This window comes from Passer domesticus, chromosome 3 (genome assembly GCF_036417665.1).
Source record: "Passer domesticus isolate bPasDom1 chromosome 3, bPasDom1.hap1, whole genome shotgun sequence".
NCBI lineage: Eukaryota > Metazoa > Chordata > Aves > Passeriformes > Passeridae > Passer > Passer domesticus.
The window spans coordinates 15,017,700-15,034,428 of NC_087476.1; the positions used below are offsets into that span (position 1 = coordinate 15,017,700).

Here is a 16,729-nt window from a genome sequence, read left to right on the forward strand (position 1 = left end):
CCTCTCCATTCTGTAGTGTCTTTCTCTGTACTGCTTTTTATTCTTCTGCTCTCTATTGCCCTTCTAAATCCTGTGCTACTCCCACCTATTCTCCTCCTCTGCTTTCATACTAACTGGCAGTACATCCTTTCATGTTCCCATCAAGCCTGGACAAGTGGCAAATGCTCTCTCTCTCATGCACACTGACTTTTCTCATTGTTCTCAGCTGAAAAGGTGCAACTGTGCTGGCTTTTCAAGACATTTCAGATGGGATTTTTCAGGGTGATGAATCAGACTCATTTTGTTCTCCAGTCACTGCACTGCAGCTTTGATGTTTCTGTTCTTCCCAGTAACATGTCAATGACAATATCTTTTCTGCAATATAACACCATACCCGGCAGTCTGATGGAGGGATAAGTTCACAACATGACTGCTACCAAGTGTTAATGCTATTTTGACAGTAGTAAAATCTGTGTCTGTCACTCCATCTGTAATAAACAGGAGATGATGTCACACCATTTCTATGCAGGGCCACAGCGTGGACTAAAGAACATGATGCTAAGCTGATGTGTGGCACTAAACATCATGGAGCTACAGCACTACTTGAGCTTCAGCTGATTCATCTTATGATAAAAGAAATGAGCATGCAGCAACTGAGTAAATGTTTGCAAATATTTTGCCACTGAATTTAAATCACAGATTTATTGCAATAATAAACATGAGAGTGCATCTTGATAGTTTGTTAATTGAGTTATGTGGGTGGTTAGCCTTTTATTTTTATTCAGATGATTCTGTATGTGAAATCACATGATTTAGTTATTTAGTCCGTAGTAAGAATACTGACTGTGGTCATCAGCTGTCCCAAGTGATCTTCACTCCTTTTGAAATCCCAGGACAATAACATCAGAGTTATTACACAGAGTTTTGTTTGTTCAAATTGAATATGCATGAGAAGCTGTCTAGAAAAAGCTAGGCAAGACAACACTTCTGTTAAAATGCTGTGAAATTCGTGGGGTTAGAAGCAATCTTTAAGTATTAAAACAGAGCAAAATTTTGTACTGACAGGGTTTATGAAAATGTCACTCTAACATTCCACTATCAATATTAAAACCTGGAAGGTAAATCTCCTTGCAAACTAAGAAAAAAGTTAATTGGCTTGATCTAGCCTCATCAGCTGGAACACATTAACCACACTGTTCCCAGCCATTGTTGAAAGACTCCTGAATTTACATTTCCAGAATAGGAGATGACAGCACGGTTTATAATGCTGTCTCCATTTACATGAGGGATCAGGGACTTGGAGAGGAAGGCTTTTCAGGCAGGGAGAACAGAAAGGGAGCTGTGCAGAGCAGTGGCTGCCCTGTCAGGGTTATGGGCTGCAGAAGTCAAGGCTGCAGGAGCTGCTGGAGTGTCTCTTGCATTTTGGAAAACAGTCACCATTCTGCTCCCATGGCAGTTTCTGATCCAGTGCCAGAGCACATGGCCCACTGCTGATTTTTATCTCGTTTTCTACTGACACAACTGGCACAAGTCCTCTTTTGATCTGTGAGATCAGAAACAGATGTTGGGTAATTTAGCTTGATGATTTGAGGACAGGATTTGGTAATGCTAGGTGTATAGTTGAACTCAGTGTTGAAGGCCTTTTCCAGTCTGAATGATTCTATGATTTAAAGGTAGGGGTCCAGCAGTCAGATCCAGGCACCTCCTGATCTAACAGGAAGCCTGAAATTCATACCACCATGCTTGTGCCACAGCCTGTGGGACCATCCTTAATACCATATGATTAAGGTACCTTTATTCATATCTGATAGTTGTTCTTTTTTCTAACCAAGCAGCAAGGGAGAAACTCATTCTGTGATTCTTTTGTAGAAGAAAACTCTTCAGTTGTAGGGGTTTTTTCTGTAAAACAATACCATTCTCTTTGCTTTTCCTCAGCAAAGTGCTCTGTACCTCACCATGTGATTACAAACTCAGGAAGCAGACAGGAAAAGTGAAGGTCCAGGTCAGCATTAAGACACTGTGCACTCTCAGATCCCTCTGGAGTCAGTTGAGATCAACTCAAAGCTGATGGTGGAGCCCAGCAGGCAGCTGAAGTTCCAGGAACCATGTTCAAGCAGACACGAGGGCTGGGATTCATTTGCCCAAACACAGACATCTATTATCAGTTCAGGTGCTGAAGCACCTTTCTTGGCATCTTGAAGGCACTCCAGAAAGGCTCATGTGCTCCCTAGAGTGTATTTGCCATCCCTTGCAGATGTCTCAGATAGCTCATCCTATCTGGACGTGCTCCTGGACAACCTGCTTCAACTGGCTGTTCTTGAGCAGAGGGATTGAACTGGGGGATTTCAAAAGGTTTCTTCCAACCTATTCTGAGACCAATTCTGTGGTCTCAGCTGGAAAGAAATTCCAGTGCATTGGGCACCTGAAAGTTTTGCTTTGCCAAAATCCCAACAGAGATTCAGCTTGACTCATTTGAGTATGTTTAGGAGTTTCATACCCCATGAAATGCTCTTCACCTCTCTGGGGCAGAACAGCACTTATGGAAAATATGCATAATTTTGTGCCAGGCCAGGAGGGACACCCTCACCATCTCAAGTACACTGGGTACTAACATTTGAGTGACTGACTCTCAGTAGTCACCTCTTTTGAAATATTATGTGTCCAAGAGTCCAGATGGCAAAATCCAACCATCCAAAATTAATTCTTTCCATGGTAAGATAATTCCTTGCTATGATATTGTGCATCTCCTTAGAGTATGCTACCCTTAGCACTTTATGCTTTTTTCTGTTACGTTAAAAAGCCCTCAGCTACCTGGAACTTCTATTCTGTGCTGGTACTTGATCAAGTCATCTCTAAAACTAGGGCAAACTAGGAAACAAAACAAAACAAAACAAAAAAAATTATCTTTTTTTAATTATTTAAGGCAGATCTTTCAGATTGCAGCCTTTCATTCCTGCAGCCTTTACCATGAAAGTTTTTTGAGTCATTAAATACCAAAATATTGGAAGATCTCCTGAATGCCAGAGGACATGGCTTACTGTGATAGTGTGTGTCTTTTTGTCACTTGATCAGAATTAGGCAGAGGAGCCAGCAATTGAATTCTGGTGATATTTAACTGGAGCAAGCATTGTTTCCTGTTAAATTGTAGCAATGGTACAGTCTGAATAGGAGAGAAAGCAGTGGAATCAAATTAACTATGAAAAAAGCTGTTTTCACTTTAGTCTCTGTTTATAAATGAAGAAATTCCTAGAGACATCCCGAATGCCCATCATCCTCCCTTACTGACTGTTCATTGGGGAGAAATCTCTTTTTTTTGTACAAAACATTTTCTGACACAGTGATAGTGCAGCACAGGGAAACGCCCCATGCATTCCCTGAGCAGAAGAGGAGCTGCAGCACCAGGTTGCAGATTAGGGTCCTTGGGTAAGGCACATTTCTGATCCTTCAGCCCACTGGCATGATCCTTGCCTTCCTACTGAAGCTGGAAGTGGCTTCTCCTCATTACAGAACTGATGTAAAGAAGATCCTGTGTGTTTTGTTGCATCCTATGACTTGGATTGATGTAGCAGTGAATTAGGTTGAAATCTGGGATTTTAGATTAGTTTGTTGTACTCCACTTCTAATTGTAGGCTGCCCAAGAATCAGTGGTGTTGGACTGCATCATAATATTTTTGCCTTGCTGATCAAAATTAAATTTTTCAGTGTACAAAATGTACAAATTTGGATGAGAAAGCTCTGCCCAGAAGGGAGTGTACCAGCAAATTATCTCACTCTCCCCCCACAACTATGTCATCACTATTATCTCATTTACCCTGGAACGGTAAGAAATGTAGAGGAATCCAGTTATCTCACTTTATTTCCCTTGGTGGATGTCACAGAACATCTCGTGACCTATCAAGTGTCTCAAAGCAATGTGGGGATTTCAGCAAACAGCCAGTTTACTTACAAGTGGTTGCAACTTCTTTAGTCACATTGAACAAGGCTTTTTATTTTCCCCTCCAAAATTCCTGACAATAGAGAGCCATGAGCTTCTCAGGGTGGCACAGGTCATCATATGACAGCTTAGGCAGCAAAGCCAAGTGTCACTGTCACATGCTCTGACACCTGTGAGTCCCAGTCATGGACTCGAATGTCATCACACTGGGGCTATCTACAGCCCTGTGATTAAAAAAGTGTTCCCCTCCAAAAAAATAAACTTTGGCATCCCTAAGGTTTAGCTGAGGGAACAATCTTGAATCTCCAAGTCTGCTCTACTTACCTCCTATGATATTTCTTGTACTTCAAATCTCATGGAATTTTGGGCAATAGTGGTTTCTGTATGGGGAGTAGGAAGGGACAGATCTCTTTTGGGGCAATATCAGACACAACCATCCTTTGCCACCCACCTGCTCACTGCCAACCAATGCTTAAGGGGCAGTCAGATGAGTGGAGGGAAGAGGCCTTGGATGCCTCTCCTGATGGCTCTTGGGTGGCTGAACCAAGCTCTGCTCTGAGCCAAGCCTGCATACACCCTCTCCACTCAGCCCCCGGATGGTCATTGAAGACCTTTATAGCTTCTTTACACCTCTTTTCCAACTCAGAAACATTTCTGCAGATGAGTTGCATCAGACATGGGAGGTCTCACTTTGATGCATCTTCGAGACACTCAGGTCTCATGTGAGCAGCTGTGACAGTAAGAGCCCCGACACAAGGACTACAACAGCTACAGTGGGCAAGGATGAAGTCCAGCTGGCAGCTGAGGTTCACTCCTCCAGCCAAGGCAGTACAAATGTGCCCTATGTGAGTCACAGCAGGGATGATGTTGTACGGCAGCAATTAATTTGTTTCTAAGGCAAACGAGTCCAAATGGTAAAGGCTTGTGCGAATGGAATTTACTGTTCCAATGTAAATAAGGAACTGGCAAACAATAACCACTCCAGCCTGAAAGCCCAGCCAGCAATTGGTTGACATTTGGGCTGCAGAGAGTTTGCAGATTCCCCACGAGTTGGAGAGGAGCTGTGTTTTGCAGCAACAATTGATTTATTACTGTGACAACGAGTAGAAATAGAAGGACCTGCTGGCAGACAAGGGTGTGATTTGTTCCTTTGCAAACAAGCAAGCAGTGTCCAGCTGGCCAGTGGCCATTGCCAAGCAAAAGCCCAGGGGAGGATGCTGGTTTTATCTCCTCTCTGCTTGAGTTTTGCCCACTAAACAGTGATGGAATTAGGGTGGGGTTTTTGCCTTTTTTTTTTTTTTTGGGGGGGGTTTATTGTACAAAACCAGACTTGTAATTAGTAATGTTTCTACAAAATGAGTAAGTAAGGGGGAGGCAAAGGTCAGGCTGTCTTCTCGATATTTCACTTCTCAAGCAGTAGGATGACACTTTATCTGTTATTCATGAGCAGAAAATAATTCTCGTTTGTATTGCAGCAGCCCCTGTAAGGACCAATCAAGGTCCCATTGTGCTGATGCCTGATTGGTGGCTGTGAGCAGAAAATTGCTGGTGCCTGCTTGGATGCAGTTCAGAAACTTCCATTTTTTTGCCATGTAAGGTTTAACATGAGCACATTCTGATCAGTAAAGCATGTAAGTGCACGTTTAAAGCAATCTCTTTCCAGCCAAATGCCTCAGTGTTTCAATTCTCTCAAAGAGAGGGGAATTTAAATGTGCACAAAAATGTTCATCTAGGGCTGAGCATTCAGACAGGACTGCTGCATATGGGCCTCACATCTTCTCTGTGTTCCATGTATGAGAGACAATTTTCTTCTGATGCAGCGTTTGGGGGATGAGGGGACAACATGTCCAAGTGAAGTTTTAAGCCAGTTTGTTTTCTCTCCTGGGCATGTTCTGAGCCTGCACCACTGAAGTGACACCGTTCAGAGAGCTGCACTCAGTGGGATCACACGAGTCATTTGACAAATGTGTCAGGGGTGTGAGCATCGAGACAGATGAATCATTTCCACTTCAAAACATTGAAGTGTAATAGACTGACATTAAGGTATGAGAAATGAGGGTGAATGAAAATAAAAACATGCCAGTGAAAAGAGATGTCTGATTTTGGAGTAATCTTGATGGAACAAGGGAAGAAACCAAAATGGCATGTAGCATTTCATGGTGATTAATCTGATATTGACTAAGTCAGAAGAGATAATTCTTTTCTGGTTGACAGTGGACAAGCAGAGATTTCAGGGATATGAGTAGTTAAAATCAATAAGACAATGAATACATCATCTATGTGAATACAGAGAAGAACATTTGTGCTGCATCATTTTTGCTGCAAAAGTAATAATAAGGAAAAAAGTTGTAGTAGCTACAACTACTTCATATTCTGGATGTTGTGTAAAATAGCCATTATTTACTATGCTAGTAAGCCTGGAAAACATTGACTTTGTAAAGCTGATAACAGTAATGCAGTGGAAGCATTGTCTGGGATCAGTGGAGTGCATCGTACTGATAAAGAATTTCCCTGTAATGCTCTTCTAGTAATTGAAGTTGCAGTTTGTTCCTTGCACAGTAAAACAGTCTGGGGCTGGCAGAAGGTTTACTAAAACTTCCCTGAGCAGTGCCGAGCAATTTGCTGCCTCCTTCCAGTGACTGCTCACCTGAGTTTCCACAGCTTTGAGAGCCCTAACACAGAACCTGGGAGCTCTAGCACAGACTCTAATGAATGTAGATAATTTCCATTTTTAAGATATTTCACTGCTGTGGAGTGTACAGGTTATTTGCTTATACAATAGGGAATCAGAGAATGTTGTACTTAAAGCCCAAAGCACTGGGGTCAGCAATTGTGTGCATCATTATCAATGAAATCAGCAAAGGGATTCACTGAAAATAAGAGGCTTTTTGTGGGGATATACAGCATAAGTCAGTCTTTCTTTCCATTTTGAGATTTAAAAAAAAAAAAAAAAAAAATCTTGTCTACTTAGACTCCTCTAAAGTTTTCCCTTCCTTTCTGCTTTTATTATATGTCTTTAACTGACCAGCATGATTTAGCAGTATTTCACTGTCAGCATGTTAAAAAGATATTCAAGGTTACCTTCACATGGGAAGAAAGAAAAGCAAATTTAAAACACTGGCAGCTTTCTCACCTACATATGAAAGCAACATGAAACAATTAAATGGCACAGCTTCTCCTGGAGCACTCAGACCTTTCCATCATTTTTATTTTCCTCTTAGCAATTTATACAAGCTTGCCTTGTACATTAGCCTGGCTTGCTTGGTTCCATCATCCCTATAAAATTCCTAAGGCAGGCAAAGCTCCCACTGAATTCAAACCTAATACAGTTCATTGCAGGAAGAGAAACCAATTTTGGTTTTAGTGACTATCTACAGCTGAAGCAAGTGTATTTAATATACACTGTCCTGAGCTGACTTTCACATTAATGTTATGTTCCTGCAACTCCCAGTGAAGTTTGGTTTACACCAGGCAGTGCAGAACTTATTACCCACATCAGTAAGAACCCTCTGTCTTAAAGGGAAAATGCCTTGTGCAAGTTGGTGTGGAAGGAAACACTGATATTCCTAAATGGACAGTCTAGGTAAAATAGTTGAATGAGAGCAAGTCAGTTCCTCAGAAACCTGGGTGGGTAACAAGTGCATTCTCTTGTGCATGTGCCCAGTAACTGTGTAAGGAATTGTAAGTTTTTTTTGGCGGATATAGGACTCAGGGCTGCATTGAAAGGGAGGAGGAGGAAGTAATTCTGCCAGGTATAATTCACAGGGGACTCTGTTCTATCTTTTTGAGCATATCTGGCAATGCAAATGGCTGGAAGAGGGTTTTGGGGTTTTGTCACAGAATATTCTGACTTGGAAGGGGCCCACAAGGATCAACAAGCCCAGCTACTAAATGAAATGGGGATCAAACCCACAACCCTGGCATTATTAGCACCCTGCTCTAACCAGCTGAGTTAATCTCAGTGGATTTGTGTCTTCTAGTATAGTAAATTGTTAATTTCTATTCCTTAACCTCTACTTTTTATGCATATTTGAATGTTCTGTTTCAACAAACACCTGTTTGTGACTATTTTATCCAGTCTCAGGTGAGCATTTTGGGTAGTTATTTGAAAAATCCATATATAGACACTGAAAACAGTCTTGGTTTCTCCTCTTTAGCATTTTTATTAGCTACATTCAAATAGTACATTAGGCAAAAAGAAATCTGCCCAAAGGGTTACTGAAACAGCATCACTGTCAGCTTCACCTGCCAAAAGTGATGAGTGCCCTTAGCACAGCAAGGAGCAGATGGGCCATGATGCCTGGTCCTCAGCCCTCCTTGTCTTTGACAGGAGCTGGCTCTGCCTCCACATGTTCACCTCAACCCATGCACAGTCCAGAGAGGCCAGTGCAATTAACCTGGTGTGGCACTGCCACACCTGCAGGACTTAGAGGCTCTCCCACATGCACAACAGCAGAAAACAGTGGTGTTCTACTACTTCCCATCATTTTGCTGGGTTTTTTTATAAAGTCTCTTCAAATAATACATACATGTCAATCCAGCAATGAAACCCCAGCTGCTGATGGCTGTTTCTGCCTGCACCTGAGCCTGTCTCCAAAGTGGAGGTGGCTGTGACACGCCAGCCAGAGTGTGGTGTGGGCTGACCTGTTAAACACCTATCACTTCCATAAGACTAATGCTGTGTGTCACTAAATATTCCAGCCATCTCCCATGCTTCTACCAGCAATTTCCACTCTATTAAATTCTACAGTTTATGGTGTCTTGGAAGCTGGAAACAGGCTTCATTTTACCTACAGTTTAGCAATCTTCATCAATCTACCATTGGCTGGGTTATTAAATAGAGGCGATTGAATCAGATTCTACTAGCAGCTATTTGATGTCAAACCTGGATTTAACCTGCATTTACAGCTGTGGTTGATGTTATTTGGGAACTAAATTTTTTTTTTCTTCAAGTTTTAACTCTATATTATAGACAGTTTTAAGGATTTTAAGTTTTTTAGAAGCAGCCAGGGCTGGCTGCTAGGACAGATGTCCCACAGGATAACTTCTAGACAGGACAGTTTGATCTGCTCACTGTGCTCTGAAATTGCTTGAATGGTGAACTGAGGAACTTCTGTATGAGAAGGGATGTCAGCTAAAATTACAGTAGCTCTGTTTTGTTCTCCATAATTCTGGTCAGTGAGGTTTCCATAGAAGAGTACTACTTTTTTTTCCCCAGACTCCCAATTTCTTGTGGAAACAGTGACCCCTTTCCTTCATACACCTCTGAGTCCAAAGTAGAGTCCTTGTGCAGCAAGAGTAAGGAGAGATCCAGGTGGTTTATTTGGATTTTCTATGCTTGGATGTATTCTGGCTATCCCAGTCCTGATTCCCAGGTGAAGGGTATTAAGCACTAGGGCTCCCCTGAGAGACAGTCATGCTACAGAGTTTCCCATATGTGTCTGGAGATGGTCTCACTTGGAATGCCTTGCATTCATTAATTTAGTTGTGTAGACTCAGCCAAAGGGCCCACAAAGTGCTTGGGAAGAGCTGCATGTGGGGAAGGCACTACTGGGTTGAGTGGTGCAGCCTGTGCCCACCTCACCCAGAGCACAGAAATTAAACCTGCAAGAAGCAGTTTGTGCAGGTGCAGTTAATGGGGCAGGTTCCCCTTTGGAAAGACTTCAGAGCTTGTCCTAAATTGGGACTTGAGAAAGTCCTGTGTCAAAGAGTGAGGATGCCAGAGCCTTTGGACTGCGTTGCCTACTCTGTGAGAAAGAGCTTCTCTAATCCTCCCCTTCCACCCTGAAGATTTCCAGATTTTTTAATCCTTTTCTTTCTTAGACTGTCTTGTAATATATAAGGAAATGAAAATCAGCTCTGCTGGGTTGTGTAGAATATTAAAACAATAGAAAACAAACAACTCCTAGATCACTCCATTCTTTAAGGAGCAGAGCCTTCTGTCCAGCCCTGATTTCAAAGCCAGTGGTTTATGGTAGTTTCCTGATTTGCAAGAGATGTCTCTCCAGGGACCCAGAAAGCCTCTTGTTCTGCACCATCAGAATTACATGTTCAAGACCCCCTGCTCCTCTTCAGTCTCACCACGTGCTGCCAGCCTGCCCTCTCCTTCCACCACTGCCCATGTCTCCCCCTGCTCCTGCAGGGTTTCCACACCATGAGCAAGGCAAATAGACAGGAATCCATCCTGCCCATACACACATACACAGCCTCTTAAGAAAACATCACTTATAGTAACAAATCCAACAATTAGGTCCCTAGTGCAGCAAGACACACTGAGACCTGTCTGGGCTACAGCAGCACCAAGGTTGTCTCAAAACTTTCCACACTGACAGAGCATAGGCAGAGCCCGGTGCTCAAAGGCATAACTCCTTGGAGAAATTAGCCCATAAAATTATTTCCAATAAAAGAGGGGATTTTTTAAAATTTAATGTGAGGTTAAATAAATCACAAAGCACAGCAGTGAGGATTTAGTACTTGCAGTGCTAAACCATATTGCTTAGCATTAACACAGTGCTTTCCTCATTCAAGAAAATGCTTTTGCTAACTTAATTCACTCTCAGCTACCCTTTGCATGTCACGAGCAAAGTCAGGAGTGTGTAGTATTCCTGCTGATAGATAAGGCTGGACTCACACAGCTTTGTTAGTTTCCCTCCTCTCCCATCCTCAGCACCCCATCCGAGTCAGTTTTTGCTGGTTTGCAGACCACACCTGTAACCTGGAAGTCTTAAGCTGTGCAAGGGACAGGATCCTGTCCTTTAGATGGGAGCCAGCTGTGGTCCTGGCCAGGCAGCCGGGGACAGGAGCTGAGGCTGTTGGGCAGCAAGGAGCACGTCTCAGCAGGTGAGACAGGGCGAGAGAGCAGCTCTAGAGGCTAAGAGCAGGGATGTGGAGGGGAGGATGGATGTGAAGGGGTGCTTGGGCTGAGGAGGTGCTCATAGTGGCTGTTTGTCTTAGGCAGGAGAGAATTTGGCATAAGTGCTGGTGGCAGGATTCAGGTACAGAAATGTTTAGACATTGTTTGAAGTATCTTACCTGATGGAGGTAAGTAAGGAAGGACAGGGCAACAGACTGGGGGAAAGGACATTAGGTCAGGCACAGGGCTGGGGCATGGGGATACCACATAGGTGTCCCTGGAGATCAGCAATTTGAGGTGTGAGGGGTAATGCTGGGAAAGGCCTTCAACCTAGGGAAGCAGGGGCTGGTTTCCATGCTAGGAGAGATACGGGTGGTTGGTGTTCCTGAGGAGCAGCTGTCCTTCCCTGCACACCTGCCCAGCCCTACATGCCTCCAGTGCCCTCTGCTCCCAGCAGGACAGGGAGCTCCCCACCAGCAGACACACCACTCTGCCAGGGAACAGGGACAAACAAGGTGCCAGAAAGGAGCACAGAGCCCATCCCTCAGCTCTGTGCCCCTCCAGTCACTGCTCCTGTGGGGTGGATGCCACAGGCCCACTGCTTGCCCACATCCCAGGAAAAAGGTCCCAAAGACCTGTAGGGGGATCTTGGGCATGAGGTGCCCAGGGATAGGTCATGGCTCATGTTGCTGCATTTCACCTGGGCCAGGGGCTGCTCAGCACAAAAGGGAACAAATAAAGATAGCTACTCTAGCCCTTTAAACATTTGGGATCCTACTTCTAATTTATGTAAATATATCTGTGTGCCAGTGCTCCCCTTCCCTCCAAGCTGGCATAACTCCTAGTTTCAATGGATTTCTCTGGCACACACCAGACCTATTACACATACAGTTTTTACACCAACCAAATTTAGACTTATGTAGATGGTACTTGCTTTTGGAAAGGATAGTACCTACACACTGGTGTTGATTAATTAGTATATTTTTTTTAATTAATGAATAAGATACTGATTAGTGCCTACTACTTCTGTAAACTAATGTTCAGAAAGTTTGTAATTGTTGTAGGGGAAGGGTATGTTATTTTAAAAAATAACCTACTAACATGTTTAGTCAGCTAGAGAATTTTACCATAAATCAATTGGAGACTATACTATTTTTACTGAAACTTTCTGTGTACTTACTTTCAAAGAGTTAAGGTTTCTTATTTAGAATTACTCAATTTAACTTCCTTATAAACTTCCCTTGATTTAGTAGAGAATTAAAGATACCATGATTCAACTTACAGTTTTAAAAAGCTACTTAATTATAAATCCTTCCTGAAAGATCTCTGCATATATAAACCATGAGTAATTAATAGCTAGAACAAATATTTTTAAATTTGCTCCTTAAAATACATAGGTTCTGTTCTGCATCTCTGCTCAAAATATAGTTTCATGTCCCATTGAAAATGACACTTTTTTCTGGAAAGAGGAACAGAAATCTATTCAAAAAGTTGACCCCAAAGTATGTTTTACAAAACAAAGCCATTTATTCACTCTAATATTCTGCACACAGTATATGCTGATCCCTTCAATATCTCTAGGCTCAAACTGCTTGTAACATTTTGCTGTAAGCCTGAATCTAATACAAATGAGAGGCTGCTTTAATTTTTTTAAGGAGCAGTTCCCCTAGCTGCAAAGGCATTGAAGAGAGCCTGGAAGACACAATCTGTGTGATGCTGCTCTTTATTGTCACAGGTACAAAGTTCTGATGTGGCAATGTTGCACATTCGGGTCATTGAACATTTACGGGTCAGGAAGGACTTCTCAGTCTCTGAAATGGTTACAAATGGTTTTTGTCAGAACACACTCAATATAAGCAGTCTGATCTCAGTGGAGTCCTACTGTTTTATTTTGGGTTAATAACGGTAAAGTCTTACCAACTGTTGATGGAGAAGCCATGGGGTTAATTTATATTCATGTTGGAAAAGCAAAGCAGTGCTCCCTCCCAGCTCTGACAGATCTGCGAGTCCCTTCCATAGCTGATTGTCAGGTTGTCCCAATCTGTAGCTTAGCGCTGACAACAGCTCACAGTTTATTTGCAGCTTTGAAGCCTGGTCCTATGGTGTTTCTCTTCTGACAGGAGATGAATAAAGGTGTCACTGTGGGAGACTTTTATCCGGCTGCTATAAAAAGGACCCTCTTTGCCTTCCCTTGAAAGATCCTCCAGTTCACTTCTGGAGCCTGCGGCTTTCCCCTCAGCAGAGTTTAGTTCCATCAGCTCCAATTCATGTTTGGCAGCTGTTTCTAAAACTCTCTGTTTGTTGTAATACCTGACAAAGTTGTTAATGATGGGATGGATGGGGAGGGCGATCGCTATCACTCCACAAAGAAAACTGATGGCAGCATTCAGTTTTCCTAGTGTTGTTTTAGGGTAAATGTCTCCGTATCCAACTGTGGTCATGGTAATGATTGCCCACCAAAATGACTGAGGGATGCTTTTAAATAAAGTTTCGGGGTGACTTTGTTCCATGGTATAACCTAGGGCAGAAAAGACAAAGATTCCAACAGCTAAGTACATGAGGAGCAGCCCAAGCTCCTTAAAGCTGCGTTTCAGGGCATAGGTTAGGGTCTGGAGCCCTGAGGAATGCCGTGCAAGCTTGAAAATCCTTGCGATCCTCATGATGCGCAGTGCCTGGACAGCCTGCTGGACATTGCTCAGCTCCATCAGCTTGGCTCCCAGGTGGGTCAAGGTCAGGCTGACATAGAAGGGAAGTATTGCTAGCACATCAACAATGTTCATGAAAGAAAAGGCAAAGTGGAGTTTGTTGGGAGAGGAGATCAGCCTCAGCACGTACTCCACGGTGAACCAGCCTATGCAGGCGGTCTCGATGCTGTCCAGGGTCGGGTGCTCCATACGGTTCCCCTCCGCATCTACCACCTGCAAGTCCGGGATGGTCCCCACACACATCACAACAGAGGAGATCAAAATAAACAGAAAGGACAGTACAGCAATCACTCTAGCTGGATAGGATGATTCTGGCTTCTCCAGAAATTTCCAGATGCATTTTTGGCACTTTTTCCAGCGACTTTCTGAGGCATCTACTCCCAAGTCATCTAGAATCAGTTGCACCCTTCGGGCTATTTCTTCCAGTTCCTCCTTTTTTTCACTTAGGTGAGCTTTGCAGCAGTCATCCAAAAATTTCAGATCCACTTTCCAAAATTCCATTTCATTCTTGAAACATATGGGGCATATTCCTTTCTTCATGTGAATTTCCCCAAAGTAGTACACGTCAATAATGCATTTGAAAGCATCTGGATCTCTGTCAAAGTAAAACTCTCTCTTTCCAGGATCATAGTCATCACAGAGGGAAAATATGCTATCGTATCCCCCTGATAAACAATTGACCAGCTCTGCCAGCCGTGTTTCTGGGTACTGGTTCAGGTTATCTCCGTAGAACACCTGCCTTACCCCACCGACATTGACCACAATCTCCATTTCTTCACTTTTTTCTGATCCATCAGTGTCCACATCTGGAAACCTAGAGTCACCTGCCATTTTATAATTGTATTGGATTTTGGTTGATTTTTTAGCCCGTTGTTTGGTTTCACAGCTTTGTGGTTTTAATCTCTCATGAAAGCAAATCAGCACCGAGCCAGCTCTGTTACAAATGTCACCAAACTGCCCTGGAGTCTTGGTGGGAAAGGTTACTGATAGAAACCTGCGTTCGGAAAAGCCTGGTGAGGAATGCAACAAGCTGCAGGGAAAAGACAAGTCATCGGGCTGCTGTGCCTGCAAGCAGGGAGTTAGAAAGCTCCAGCAGACTGGAAAGAGAAGAAACCATTTAATAAAACTCACCACTCTGTTCAGTGCTCGAGAGTCTTTTCAGGTCCCATTCTGTCTCTAAAAGTGATATGTGTTCACAGCTTGGAAGTCACGGCAGAGAAATAAATCCCGAGCTCTGATTAACGCAACGTGCGGTGAGTGACAGCTCGGAGACGGTCGGCGGGGCGAGCCCACGGGAGCGGCTTCTCCCTTCGGTTCCGCACGCTTCCCTAGAAAGCTGCTTTGGAATTTTGTTTCTCTTTCCCTTTTCTGTTTACTTTAAGGTCTTCCAGAGTTCATCTGCTGACTCTCGCACATAGTCAGTGGGTGCAAACAGGCAGAGGAGAAACTTGTGCTTGTTTTCCCTTCGCTGTTTCCCAGCACAATAGGGAGCCCAGGCTGCCAGGAGTCCTTTCCAAACTCTACCCTCTCCTGGTGAAACGCAGCAAAGCACCAGCTGCACAGAAAGCCCTTCTCAGCTATTTATACGCCTGCCCAGTGGTACAATGATGTGTTTCTATACTGACAAGAACTTTAAGGAATTTTTTAAACAGTTTTTTTTTATCACATGCAAAGCTTAATCGTGTATAAAGTCATTCAGAGCTGCAGAGGGACACACAAACATTTTCTCCAGGCAGAAACCAGAAGAAGCAATACCGTGTTTTGGGAATAAATGTATGGCAGAATATCTTGCTCTCAGAGGGACTGGAGCGACTCTAGAGCATCTCTGTCCTGTGTCAGGATATTGAGTTAATTTGGATTTGTGCTGGCATCTGAGAAAGAGGCAGAGACCAAAAAGTTTCTGTTGCAGATGTGGAGCAAAATTTCCCCTACACTCTGCTTCCCAAAGCTCTGGGTCCTCAGTTTTAGCTACATTTCTGTGACCTGTAGTCAGCTGTGCCTGAGGAGGGTTTGAGTAATTTATATCTATTATGATTTCTCAGTGACTGCTACTTACAAGAAGAAATGCTTTGTACTACATCCAGATCTTTAAAAGTGGAAGTAGAATAACAAGCATTTCCTTTTAACTTTGTTTTCTCCAAATTCCAGGATTTTATTAATATTTTCCCCTGAACTTCTACATGCAGGAAACCTACCACCTTTAAATTATTAAATCTGACTCTACAGCTGATTTTAGTGGGTCCAGGAAAACCTACAGTTCATAAGTTAACTGTTTCTGGCCACAGCAGAATGATCTGCACCTGCAAGTTATGATCTTTTCCAATTTACTGGCTTCTGGAAAGCTTCTCAGAAGAGGGGAATAGAGAGGAGCAAATCCAGCTGCCTGTTTGCTTCTCCAGGCTTGTGTCCATCCTGGGAGAAAGGTGAGATCTGATCTGTGCCTGCTGTCCTCCTGCTGGTGTCACACAGCCAGGGGGACCCTGCTGAGTACACAGTGTCCCTGCTCCTCTGTCTCGGAAGCTTATGGGTGATTAATGAGAGGTTGTGCACCAGACCTCATCTAGACATGGTGTGTGCTCCTAGTGTCACATACCCAGGAAAAGGGAATATCAGGTCCCAGGAAGAGAGTAATATCTATTAGTCTACTAATAGACTAATGTCATACTGTGAACCTCTGGAGGCCAGTGTCACCTTCATGTGCTCCTGAGTGTGCTGCACACTTTGGGTGTAATGCAAGAAGTCCCTTGAATTTTTTTCCAGGCACATATAAATTTGCTGATACTTGCAAGCTTCTTGAGACAAAAGAAATACTTTGGAGACCTGGAAAAACCCTCAGTTTCTGGGTTCATCAATAAATAATTACCCACCTGTGGCTTTCCTGCTTACTAACTAACTTAGCATTAGCAAAATAAATTTTAAGATGCCAACAGCAGTGACATGCTTGCACAGCAGAAAATGCAGATGGGATTACTTATCCAATCTTACAAAACAAAATCAGGATCTGGAAAAGTAAGCCTTCAAATTTTATCACGCTGCATGAGCATAGGGAAAAGTTGTGTAGATTTAAATCCTCAGATTTCACCATCTCAGATCCTACTCTCTTTGATAAACAATTCATTCCAGTGACCTTTTGGTTTTTGTCTAGGTAATGATAAGAAATCAATGCAGGGTCCAGCATGATCAACACAGAAACCTTTGTTTCCAAAAAGGCTTTTCTCCCCACCCCCCCCTTATACCTCCCCATCCATTTTACAGAAC

At 43.2% G+C, this 16,729-nt stretch overlaps 1 protein-coding gene across 1 annotated transcript; it reads right to left on the minus strand.

Annotated features, from left to right (window-relative positions):
- Window positions 1-12,269: 12,269 nt before the first annotated feature.
- Window positions 12,270-15,032, minus strand: KCNF1 (potassium voltage-gated channel modifier subfamily F member 1). Its single transcript, XM_064411942.1, has 2 exons — window positions 14,603-15,032; window positions 12,270-14,501 (listed from the first exon to the last, which is right to left on the minus strand). The coding sequence occupies exon 2, from the start codon at window positions 14,300-14,302 to the stop codon at window positions 12,839-12,841; it is 1,464 nt and encodes a 487-aa protein (XP_064268012.1). The 5' UTR covers window positions 14,303-14,501; window positions 14,603-15,032; the 3' UTR covers window positions 12,270-12,838.
- Between the last annotated feature and the right edge of the window lie 1,697 nt (window positions 15,033-16,729).